The following is a 12,788-nucleotide window of genomic DNA, read 5'->3' on the forward strand; positions in this document are numbered from 1 at the left end:
AATGAGTGAATGACTAAGGTCTGAAATGTTCAACATGAAGTTTTATGAGTTGACAGATGTTGTATTTATTGCTAGTTTGCTATTTATTTGAGCAGTCATTGATGCTCAAAGTGACTTAAGAATTAGTATTCATGAGTAGCCTGCATGGAACAAATATAGAGGAAATATTTTTGAAAAATTTGAAAAAAACCTCATGAATTTAGAATAACTTGAAGTAGAATCTGCTAAAATGTGTTACAACTGAAAATGATTAAAAATTATGTGTGGAGCAGAAAAAGGGTTAGTGAACAAACATACAAAAATTTTGAAAATAGAACGTATTTAACGCCTATGGTCTATTCATTGAATTATTTGTCTTCAGTTACATTGCAGAAAACCTTTTAATCCCTCGTGTGCTATTTAGCTAGTAGTGCTGCTGTGGAACTTCATTTATTTTCATGAACTTAACCATTACTGTTCTATGAACTTAATCACAGCAATTCTATGGCTGAACAGTGGTAATGGAAATTTTTGTATGTGATGTTTTTTTAGCTCAGGGCTTATATTGAATTATTTTTGATCAAGAAAAATACCTCTCAGTTATTATTATTGAATACTGAATGGCTTTGGAAATTTATATTTGTTGTATGCCTGTTAATGCTTCTTAATAAATTCAACCTAAAATCACAAGACAAGCAGTGCTTATATATGAGATTTATACTGGTTAAAGTCATCTCAATGGCAATTAATGTTGGTTGAATAAAAGTAATGTCAGGTTACTTTATGTACTTCTCACACGAATGTGCAGTGGATATTTTATCCAATCTTAAAATTTCAGTATTTTTCCCAGACTTCTATATAAGTACAAATAAAATTTCCATATTTCAAACATACTTAACTGTACATTTGAATAACGTCCACCTAACTGTCAATTGGAAGTGATTACTCTGCAGTATAATACATGCTCAATAGCATATGTGAAGAAAAGAATCTAATTGAACTTTGTAAATTGTCTTTCAAGAGATGAATATGTTCAATTAAAATCATATGCTGGCGAGTTGATACTAGTGTTTGAAAGTACCTATCTCTTCGATTTGTATTAGTGTTTTCCAGCATATATCTGTGAAGATATTTTCAAAGATGAACAATGTAAAACCTCATTAGAAAAAAACAGATCAACATTTACAATCAATTTTGATGACAGAGAACATTAATACTGAATCTTAATTAAGCAAATGTCATCCTCCCAAGAGTTTCATTCTCATCTTAATGAACCCATATCATATTTAAAATATATGCAATTATCATTATGTTTTTAGTTTCAACAATAAAATATTTGTGGAAATTTGTTTTTTTCTCCTGTTATACAAGTACTTTCATAATAACCTCAATTCTGCCTGTAGGCCCTGCAGAAACTAATGTTAACTGTGTGCCCTTTACAGAATAAGTTTTCCCAGCTCAAGGTGCCTTCAAGTAAGACCATTATACTTTCACCAATAATCATCAAATCAAAATAGACAGGACTGGCGTGGATCTAAAGGGTTGACTTCATTACTAAGACTTCAAAGAAAAGGTAGGTAATACTGAATAGTCCTAGAACCTCAGAGCCTTGATCATTCATTGGATGTAGGGTATGTCAATCTTCAGTTTTCAGCCAATGAGTTTAGAGCTTGTTATGAAGGGATGCAGTCCTTTATTGACCCTTTTGACCCTGCCCTATCTCCTGTCTCTTGGAAGTTTTCATTCCTAGTGGGGGTCTTCGGAGGCACAGCCTTAGTTGACAACTCCTGGAGCCTGAGATTGACCCCCTGCCCTTCGCGTAGTGGGGCCTCCTTAGGAACCACCGTAGATTGTCCCCTCAGTGGGAGGCTCCTCCACGTTCCCCTCCCCTCAGACTCCACTACCAACGGCCTTCCCTCAACGGCAGCCAGCTAGGCCTCCACCATCTTCACTGTCCACATTGCCCCAGTCCGATTGCAGCCCAGTTGAGGTACCCACTGGTGTCATGTCTGCCACAGGGGATCGAGACCCAACCCAAGAGGGCCTAGTGGGAGAGTGGATGGGGGCTGCTGGAGTGGGTGAAGGGATAGACCTCGACTTGGGCCCAGATGGGGGCAACATGGCACCTGAGACCATGGAAGCCGAGGTGGCGGGCTCTGGGGGGATGGAGATCCTGGAGCCTGAGGGAGGCCTAGAGGAGGAAGAGGGAGCTCAGGGCCTAGTCTCGGCCAGAGCCCGGGAGGGTGGCGACGGCGAGGAAGACTCGGACATTGGGCCGGCAGAGGAGGAGGGAGGGGACCTGGAAGAGAGCCAGAACATCCTCGTGGACGCCCGTCAGTTCCCCATGGTTGGCTTCCGGTTCATGTTCCTGGATCTGGTCCACTCCCTTCTGCACCGTATCTATTACAACGACCACATCCTGATCCGCCCCTACCGTGGCCCTGTGGTGGTGCGATCCCGCTCGCCAATGGCGGATGGGTCAAGCGAGCTCCCGGTGCTGCACATACCCCAGAGGCCGAGAATGAGGGCCCAATCTCGGGAGGTCCAAGACGAGGGCCTTCGCTTGGGTCTAGGCCAGCCTGAGGTGGCCACCTCAGTCCTAGAGTTCCAGGAGCCAACAGACAACGCAGAGGCAGCCCATGTTTCCGTGGAGCGGACAGAGGAAGTGGCAGAGGAGGAGCAGGCAGAGGAGATGATAGATCAGGTCACAGAAATAAGGGGTGAGGAATGGGTGTAGGGGCAACTGCATGGGTACTTGCTTGTGGCCAGTGGCAGCAAGTGGGGATGGTGTGCTGGCTGAGGGAAGTGGCGAGATCCCCGGGCTAGGGAAGTGGTGGGTCCCGACCTCCTCCAAATTAAGGCCGAATGTGCCAGGGTAGAAGCCCAATTCAAAGCAACCTTTTCAGTTTTGAAAAAAATATGCTGTCCTTTTCCAACCTGTATTTAATAAGAGTTGGGACTGTCAATGCGATTTGCCAGAGGACTGATGAATGTCAGGTGTTCAGGAGGGAGCTCAGGAGGAAATGGAAAGAACCCTGGAGGAAAAGAAATAGCAAAGGGTGCACCTCCTCTTTGGTTCACAGCTTTTGAAAGTGAAAAGGGTCTTAGAAAGTTGAGCCTAAAAATGATTTCGGAGCACTTGGTAAAAAAGACAGGTTCTGGGGTTAAGGAAACAATTGGCTTCGCTGCAGAATTTGTCTTTGAGACAAACAAGTATTTTCCCAACAAAGTTCTGACCAAAACATTGAAAATGCAAACTGATCCAATCACTCTGACCCTTTCTTCCCTAAAGGAGAAGTAATCAGCAGCATTAGGTGGGAGATTTCCTGGGAAGAGGGAAACATGTCACTGTGGAAATGATTAAACAGAAGAAATATGAGGGCCATGGAAGGGTAATGTCAACCAGCAGGAAGGTGCCTGGCCACGTTTTCTTAGCTACTTCTTCTTACCTCTCCTGAGGGGAGATGATTGGTGCTGCTGCTGGGTATGAATTGGGCTAGTTTTTCTATGAGTATCTGATTTCACTGTTTGTATTATTCTTCACCAAAGAAATAACTAAATATCAGTATAGTAACTGGAGTGAAGATGATGTAGACTTTGGAGGTGAAGAAGAGAAAGAAGAAGAGGAAGAAAAAAAGATGGAAAATGAAAAACAAGAAGAACCTGAAAAGGACCCAGATCCACTGGATGGCAGCCCCAGAAAACCCAGGTATCTGTGTACAGCTTTGGGTATCACTCAACAGTTCGGGCCTTTATCTGCTACTGACAATTTTATGTTTTTGGTTGATTTTTTTTTTTTTGATTCTGGGAAATTGAGAAAAAGTTTATTTAAGATCACATTACATTTGATTAGCATAATTAGAATGTTACTAGAATACTCATATACCTAGTAGTATAAAATATACCGTATTGTGATATATACTTCATAGCTACTCATCTGTTCTTGTGAGGTCTTTCATCCTCTGGCAACCGCTACAGTGTGGGCTGGACCAGGTACTAGTGGGGTCTTCATTACTTGGCCATTGAATTGAATTCTCCTGTATTAACTAGGAGGCAACACCTTAAGAATGTGACTACTAACAAATAGCAAAAGTTAGGAACTTCAAGTAGGACCACATTTAATGCTTAATACCTAAATATTTGTTTAATTGTTAAGTTTTGTATTTTATGTTAGTCAAAAGGAAGAACCTTGGTCATAGTATGATATTTATCACTGAGATGTTAATTAAGTCTTAAGCTATGTCTTGTCTTTGAGCATATTTAAATCATCAATGTTTTTTTTTCTTTTTTGCATTTCACAGCTGTGTATTTCACAATAGTTCATTTCTCATATGGTAGATGTGAAAACTAAGGATCTGGGAGGGTAAGGGTGTACCATTTGTGGAAACAGCACAGGATTTTAAAGCTTGAGAGATTTATTTAAATGATAGAATGGACTTCAAGTAAAACAAACAACACACACACACACACACACACACCAAGAATGTCTGGTGTTCGGCAAGAGGGAGACAAGGTTGGTGTCATCACATAATTGAAGCCCTCAGTTGCATGAGCACCTTGATACCCAAGGGTTCGAGCTACTAGAGGAAAATGTGTTGTTCTTCTGTACTTGTTGAGATACAGCACAAATGCGGCAGGCAAATGTAGAGCCTATTTTCTTAGATATAGAAAGCAATTTATGTTGTATAATTGTTCTTCTTTCATTTTATTCATAGTTGGAAAGAATAGAAAAGGATGAAGAAAGAAGAAAGAATCTGATCTTCACTCTTTTTATGTGTTTGCTTTTCAGAAGCCCAAGGCAATTTTATCAATATTGGTTTCATTCCACAGTTCATCACCCCAAAAGTGACATCCAATGATACCCGAGTTTTCTATTTATTTATTACACTAATCTACTTATTTATTATGTTTTAATGGCATTTGTTCAAGTGAACAAATAGTTTGTTTTCAATGACTAACTTGAAATATAAGTATATTTTTAAAAAGATAACACTCAAATCTCTGTTTTACCTCTTTATCTTCATTTGAAATGGATCACATTCTACCACTTGGTAAACTTTATTTATAAAGTCTTTTATAGCAGCCTAAACATTTACAATGTCAAGTTTAAAAATGTTTTATGAGGAAAGAGATAGAGGTCAAACCTTTAGTTAAAACTATGTTAGTCATTATATTAGTCACTTAGCCATGTGTGGCCCTTGAGCATGTAAAATGTGATTAAGTCCTATTTAAGATGTACTGTGTGTGTAGAATAAATCTAACATAATTCTCCTATGTACACATATGAAAAAATCTGAGTGAATCTCACCATTGTATACACCCACAAAGATGGGGTCTTAATTAGATATAAGATATACTCCATACTTGTATAATTTTATCAAAATGCATTGTCTTGTATTACTAAGAAGAAACAATAAAAAAGAAAGATCACTAGACTCTTCAGAGTTTGTCCAAAGTGTTTTAGTAGTTCATGGATCCAGGTGATCATGGAGTAATGGGAACTCATAAGTGGGTACTAATGTTCTAAATTCATTTGAGCCTTGGAAACAAGGTTGTGATGGCTAAAATTCCCTCAAATGTTAATTCTCCTATTATAGAAGAGTAGTAAACAAAAAGGTGTAAAAGAGCATACAAAGAAAATAATTTATTCAAGATTTTTGCCCATATTGTTGATTTCATCTATCTCTCAATTCCATTTCATTTTCTTAATCTTAATAAAATATACTTCTTTCAAGCCCTCAAATAAAGATGTACTGTGTGAAAAACAATGTAAAATATCTTAGTAATAGCTAATGGTATATTGAGATGATAAGATATTTGGTTAAACAAAATATGATATTAAAATTATTTTCATCAGTTTCTTTTAAATTTTTAAATGCAGCTACTAGAACATAGATCGAGTTATATGTCTTTTGGACAGAGCTGCTCTAGAGCATGGTTTTGAAGGAAACTTCATGGATGGCTGAAGTTGCCTGGATGCCATGTGTTGCTGTTGATGTTGGGTCCAGACTTTGATTTGGAGTAGTGGCTAGATGTAGTCTCTGGACTAGCAGCAATCTCAGGTCACATGTGTAACCTCTGAATCAGCAACTCTAGGGGAGGGGACCACCTCTGTGTTTTAATCAGTCCTCCAGGAGATTCTGATATATATTATGATTTGAGAACCACTGGTTTAGAGCAACAGGGGAAGCAGATGAGACTCACCTAAGATAGGACCAGCCTTAATCACTGGCTTGGAACTGTTGTAGGTAAACTTAATGGGATGGCAAGGGCTGGGCTAGGAGGAGACATAGAGGGGCAAAGATTGGGTGATAGCAGCAAAAAACACAAAAGGAAAGAAGCTAGTTCCAGAGGGATATAACATGATACCAAACATGCCAAATCTAAAAACCATGCAAAATAATTACCATATATTGATAGTGAATACAAATATCTGGAGTAGAAAGCATGCATAAGAAGACAGCATGGTTGGGAAAGATAAACACCTCATTTAGGATAGGGTTACCTCCAGGGGAAAGAAAAGAAGGCAGATTTTACTGGGGAGGGCTTTACAGTGGATAACAACTGTACTGGTAGTGCTCCATTACTTAACTTGGGTGGTAGATGCATGCTTATAGGTGATAGATTCATGCAAGAAGGATGTATGGGATGAGCTCCCTATTTTGCCTCTCTACCAGCCATGCCCCTACAAAGGTATATTCTCTATACCTTGTATAGATCTGAAATATAAGTTAATACAAAACAAAATAAATAAAAAGAGGAAAGTGGGAATAGGATTAATCTCTAGACTCTGCTGAAGTGGGAAAAAAGGTGAAGTCATATTTGACCAGAGTAGGAGATCAGAAAGAAGGAGAGGGCACAGGAGTTTGAGATAAGCTAGCTTCATTTCTGTATTTAGTGTCACCTCAGGTACTCTCTTGCTAGCACTGATACCTTTGCTCATACTGTAGGAGCATGTCTTAAATTATAACTTATACTAGTATTATTTTTAACTGAATTAAAATACACGTGACAAAATTAACCATTTTAAAGTAAACATTTCAGTGATGATTAGTGTCTTCACAATTCTATGTAATTACCACCTCTATTTAATTCCAAAATATTTTCACCACCCCCAAATAATGTGCCTATTAAGAAGTCACTCTTCATTTTCTGCCAGACCCCAGCCTCTGGCAACTACGAATTTTTTTCCTACTGTATGAATTTACCTATTCTGGACATTTTATATAAATAGCATTTGCATCTGACTTATTCACTTAGCATAATGTTTACAAGGTTCATCTACCTTATAGTATATATCATTATTTCATTCTTTTTATGGCTGAATAATATTCCATTGTATGTACATACTGCACTTTGTTAATCTATCCTTGTATTGATGGACATTTAGGTTTTTTCCAACTTTTGGCTATAGTGAATAGTGCTGCTATAATAATTTGCTTACTAGTACTTGTGCAAAATTTAAACATGGGTGTATCTACTCCCCTTACCACCCTACCCCCTGCACTGGAAACTTCTGAATGATCAGGACTTTAAAGGGTTTTATTTATCTTCCTCTCCCAAAGCCCTAGACACTGAGTTTTCCACATAGTATTTGTTCAGTTAAAGTCTATTAATAAACTAAACTTAGCACATTCAAAACCCCTTTTTATTGTCACTAGTGCTGATATTTTAAAGTCTACTATCATGTAGAATTCCTTATGGCTAGAATTACACAGTGAGACAGAGGCACAGGGCCTCTAACCATCATTACTTAAATTGAAAGGGCAGGCCAATAGATTGTTTTCCATATAGTGTTATTTGAGGGTCTTCAAACTGGTATTTATGTTTCATAAATTGTTAATATGGTATTTCTCTTAGACTTAGACAGGAAGGATGTATGTACTGAGTTCCATACTTTAGAGGCCCTACTTTGGCCCTCTACCAGCCATGACCCTACATATAGGTCCAGGAGACTGTTGAGAACAGGGTTATTTCCTTGCTAGGCCATGTTTCAGGTAGCTGGGACCTCTGAATAATTTCAAGTCTGCTGTCAGGCTCTGCATGCTCTTCTTGGAACTCTCCTTGGGAGGTTGACTATCCTATCAGGGTATCTGCTCCCAGACCTAAGGGGTGGCTGTATGCCTGGAACAGAGCATGGAGCCTGGTCTTGGAGACAGGCCAGAACCAAGATCAGAGGAGCAGGGATGGGAAAGAGAACCATGGCAAGGAGGCGGGACTTTGGGGAGTCTGAAAATTCAAAAATCCAACCTAAGTCTTCAGGTCATTATTAAGGCATACTTGTTATTTGTAGTATTGGTTTATTTAAATGTACATTTGTACATTTGTAGTATTAGTTTTTTAAACATGGATCCCCAACTGAACTCTTATCTTAATCCAGTTAAATATCTAGTTAGTTAGGCTAAATATCTAATCTAAAACCCTTTTCCTTCCCTCATTCCATGCCACACCTTATTGCCTAAGTATAGTGGCCCCATGTTTCCAAAAATGCTGGTTCCAGGAACCCATCTTGCTTTAAGAGTTAGAACTATCCCTGAGCTAGGCTGAAGGACAACCACCAACAATCATGTCCCTTCCATTCATCTAGCTGCACCCCTCCACCCATCTCTCTCTTTGCTCCCCAGATATTCATACACAAAACTTCTTCAATAGCAGTCCCTCCCAATACAAGTGCCCACCTGGAGCCACTGGCTTGGTCAGGCACAACTATGTAGAGACCCTTTCTATGTAGCACAAGGTCTTAAGGACACTTTACTCCTCTGACAAACTTCAGGTCTGAGTTGCCAGGATTCTATTTGACTTCCCTCCCCAAGTCACCAACAGACTGAGACAGACTACCAAATAGGTTTTGTTGAATTTATTTGGTTTGCACATATCAAAAATCAAGAAAGCTAAAAGAAGCTGAAATCTTGCCAAAATGTGCTTTAGGCATTAGTAATTCTTAAACTCTTCATTTTAAAACAGAGCTTTGTTAACAGTGGAAAGAAATTGTTAATGGAAAGTTCTCAGAGTGAGAGTAACCTAATAGAAGTCCACTGTCAGAAAAGTGGGAAGGAAGATATAACAGCTACTCTTCCAAGATTAGCTGGAAAAAGGGCTTCTACTTTAATAAAGTATTCACTATGGGGATACAAAGGGAATAAATCAAGTCAACTGAAAATCTAGTATAGCCCAAAAGGCTAAGCTACAATATCAGGAAAAAAAAAGATATTTTATAGAGAAAATGCAAAATCTAGCATGTATTTGCACAGTGTCACATTATACCACCATCAGCAAAAACCAGCACCAAGTATCTAAATTAGCTCTGGCATCTCATTGCCTCTCTGGACAGTTTTGCACGAAGAAGCACCCCACTCAGAATGTAAAGGCACAGTTAAATTTCTAGGCCTATATTTCTGTTCAAGCAAAGTAGCCCCAGTGACAGAGGATGGTATGGTGATTGCTATCCTGAAGAGTTGTTTTTGAGTCTCTAGGAAAATGAGTTATGTTTACTTCACAGGTATCTAAGGGAGTGCCCCCCAAATGTTTGATGGGATTAGGGGTGGAACAAAGGGAAAGGACATGGAAAAGATTTAAGTGACTTCTGGTTCACCTGGATGAGGCTCTAGGGTGGCCTGCACCTTGGAAAGTGAGCCAATTGAGAAGCCAACTGGGGGTCAAGGTGCCCACATCTTTACTCCTGAGCCTGGGAGTTTAGTGAAGACCATGCCACCAGGATGGGAAGGGAGCAGTCAAAATGTACTAGGCTATTTCCCCCTCCCCTCACTGTGACCAACTCTCTCCTCCTGCTTCTTCCTCTCCCACTCTTGTCTTTTTGCATTTTCTCTTCCTCGTGTTGGGTGTGAGCAGGTCACTGGGGAGGTTGGGGCTTTCTGACATAGTAACTTGGGAGGTGCCTGTCTCTAGGAATGGAGGGTGGGGAGAGGCTGGTTTCATCATTTGTGGTTTCCTAGAAGCAGAAAGTTCATTTCTCTGTGGCTTTGTCATAGCAGTGTTGCTTTGGGCTAAATCCTCATGAAGCAGACTGCTAAGGGGAAGGGATTAAGACTACATGGAGCTCTCCATTATAAGACTGGAGTCAGAGGAGACAGGAGCCCTCTAGTGGCCCCAGACATGCATCAAGGTAGTGAGGTGGTGAGCTCACCACGTGCCTGATGGAAACAGTAGCTTTTGGCATCTGTAGAACATTGAATTTTGACAAGTACTTGGTGCTTAAGCACTAGGATATTATAATAGGAGGAACATTGACATTTCTGGGCAACTGGAGAAGGTCCCAGTGGTGTTGGGATAAGAACCCAAAAACTGATGAACTAACCATCTAGAGAAGTAGGATAACTTCCAAGAAGCATTGTGCTCATAGAGATGGGTACACATCTGCCAGGGCTGCCACAGATTGAGATGGGGCCTGTACTCTGTGTTACTGTCACCCAAGTTGAAAGATTGATAAGTGCTGTGTTACTATCACCCAAGTTGAAAGCACTGGAGGCCCCCAGGGACATGTAGAAGGTGTTTCAAGGGGTAATGGGTTGATTAGAAGACTGGCCTTTGCAAAATTTTTCTTGGAGATGCAGAATTTTCACTTCCACCAACCAAGTAATTCAGCATTTATGTAGGCTCATAAAACCTAAAAACCAATCCCTGGGCCAAATCATCTCAATATTTATTTCCATTAGGATTACTTTATTTGGTTGAGGAAAACAACCATCTTTTAATTGCTCTAACAAAGTGTTTATATTTTCTTCCTTTGAAGGCATATTCTCCAAAGTTAAATATTTCACAATTCTACAGCAGTGCAAAGATTTTCCCATAGTTTTATAGAGGAAATGCTGGGTTTCTAGATGCTGGCAGTGACTGTACTGAAAGTTAGGCATTAATGGCATTTATTTCATTCAAAGAGTTAAAAGTTTTAATTCCCATTTCTAAGGCTCTTTTGCTTAATAAAAATTGTCATAGTAAAGAAATCACTACACAGAATTACTACAGCTATTTGGCAATTATCATTTAAAATGCTGATGCTCCACCCAGGAGCTATTTATTGCATGATCTCTGCTATGTGGCTCCATGCTTTGGCTTTCTTCTTGGCCATAGAGAACCAAACAGGCTCATCTGGCTCCACAGGCACAACAGGCTCCAGTGGCTGTTCGGGCCCAGCTGGAAGACTTGAAGATCGTTTAGTTTCTTTATCTATCGCAGACATACGAAGTGTCTTCTGATCTTCAAAAGCAACTGGAACCACAGCAAATAAATCACAACCAGTAAGAAGTCCCAGAGATGTTGGTGTATTTTTATAACATGAAATAAAATGTTTCATGTTTTCAGATTTCCCCTGAGTCCCTTTCTCTTAGTACTTTCCACCTCCTGCCCCCTTCGATGTCAGGCTTCTAAAAGTCAGTGCCATGACTTTGGAATGTCAAAGGAGTAAAATCGACATGTGGCCATAAGGGCCTGGCCATGGGAAGTCTTGAGAAGTAATTACTATGTTGTACTGCCAATCTTTGGGTAGTTATTATGGGCTTGTCTTACACTTTTGAACTGAGACCAGAAGGGAAACATATCTGATTGATTCTTTTAAAATTTCAAATCAGGTAGTGTTTTTTTGTTTTTGTTTTTGTTTTTTTGCCAATCCACAATGTAGTATGAAATTAAATCACTGGTGACTCAATAGCTCCATCCAATAAAAGTCAATATTAAACAATATTGTAGCAACCACCCCATCCTGGCCAAGCACACTACCTCCCTATTTTCCAGTTCCACACCCTCCCTCATCCTGCTCTATGACTGATTGACTCAGTGACTTAGACTCAACCAGTATTTCTCAATCTTGAATGCACATTAGAATCTCCTATGGCTCTTTTAAAAAATACCAGTGCCCATGTGTTTTCTGAACCAACCTCATTAGATAAGCCAGGGCCATCTAATTTTTTTAAAACTCACCAGGTGATTCTAATGCTCAGGGAGAGTTGAGAATGACTTGACAGCAGTGTGGTGCCCATGAAGCAATGAACAGGTCAACTGTTGCTATTTCATGGCTAAAATAATGGGTTCCTGAATTCCTAGTCTAATTTCTTCATGAAGGGGATTAAGGGAGAAGGCAAAGATGGCATCATTTAAATCCATCCTCCCTTCATCCTACTCCTGCTGGGAAAATCCCTCTGGCACATAACTCTTACTGATGAGATCACATTATTTTATCACATCACAGTGGTCTTTCAGCAGTTAAAATTTCCCCACTTCTCACATCCCTACTGAGAATACAGAGGGATTAAACAGTTAAAAATGGTTCGATACCATTAGGCCTTCATAGTGGATTATTTTCAAAAATTTCATGGGGGATATAGCAGGTGGAAAAACATCACTGTGCCATGAGCTGGAAAATGACTTGGTATTTTTCTCTTGCATAACTTAGCCGCAAGAATGTTTTAGTGAGTGACAACAGTTTTGTGCCTCCACAGCTTCCTCAGTGAGATGAAAGGCTGGAAGAGCTTCTGAAAGTTATACACTGGTCTTAATGTTAGTCATAAGAAATGAATTTTCCTAAAGTAAGCGAACATCTGTTATCTTCTTATAGAAGAGTCATGACAGTGATTTGGGGAATAAGAGACATGTTAACTGAGCTTGCAATTGCAGAAATTTCACAACATTCTTCCAGAGCAGGTTTTTGTGAGATCAGGGGATGTGCTTTTACCTGATTTGGCAGGCTTAGGTGGCTTTGTTGGTGGCATCTTCTCCTGTATATGGACAGTAGAAGTCAAAATCTTTTTTACTTGGCTTTCATTTGCAGAGCCAGCTCCCTTTAATATAAAATTGAA

General features: G+C 39.7%; 2 protein-coding genes across 2 annotated transcripts in view; one reads left to right on the top strand and one right to left on the bottom strand.

Moving 5' to 3' along the window:
• The first annotated feature begins 1,984 nt into the window (after nt 1–1,984).
• Nucleotides 1,985–2,716, top strand: Ct47c1 (cancer/testis antigen family 47 member C1). The gene has a single exon (XM_077106488.1). It carries the CDS (start codon nt 1,985–1,987, stop codon nt 2,714–2,716), a length of 732 nt encoding a protein of 243 aa, XP_076962603.1.
• An 8,295-nt stretch (nt 2,717–11,011) lies between these two features.
• Kiaa1210 (KIAA1210 ortholog) overlaps nt 11,012–12,788 on the bottom strand; it is a 41,837-nt gene continuing 40,060 nt past the window's right edge. Inside the window, exons 11-12 of the mRNA XM_077106489.1 lie at nt 12,665–12,770; nt 11,012–11,205 (exon numbers count right to left, since the gene is read on the bottom strand). Coding sequence (XP_076962604.1) covers nt 11,012–11,205; nt 12,665–12,770 — 300 coding nt within the window. The remainder of the gene's footprint in view (nt 11,206–12,664; nt 12,771–12,788) is intronic.

This window comes from Callospermophilus lateralis, chromosome X (genome assembly GCF_048772815.1).
Source record: "Callospermophilus lateralis isolate mCalLat2 chromosome X, mCalLat2.hap1, whole genome shotgun sequence".
Taxonomy (NCBI): domain Eukaryota; kingdom Metazoa; phylum Chordata; class Mammalia; order Rodentia; family Sciuridae; genus Callospermophilus; species Callospermophilus lateralis.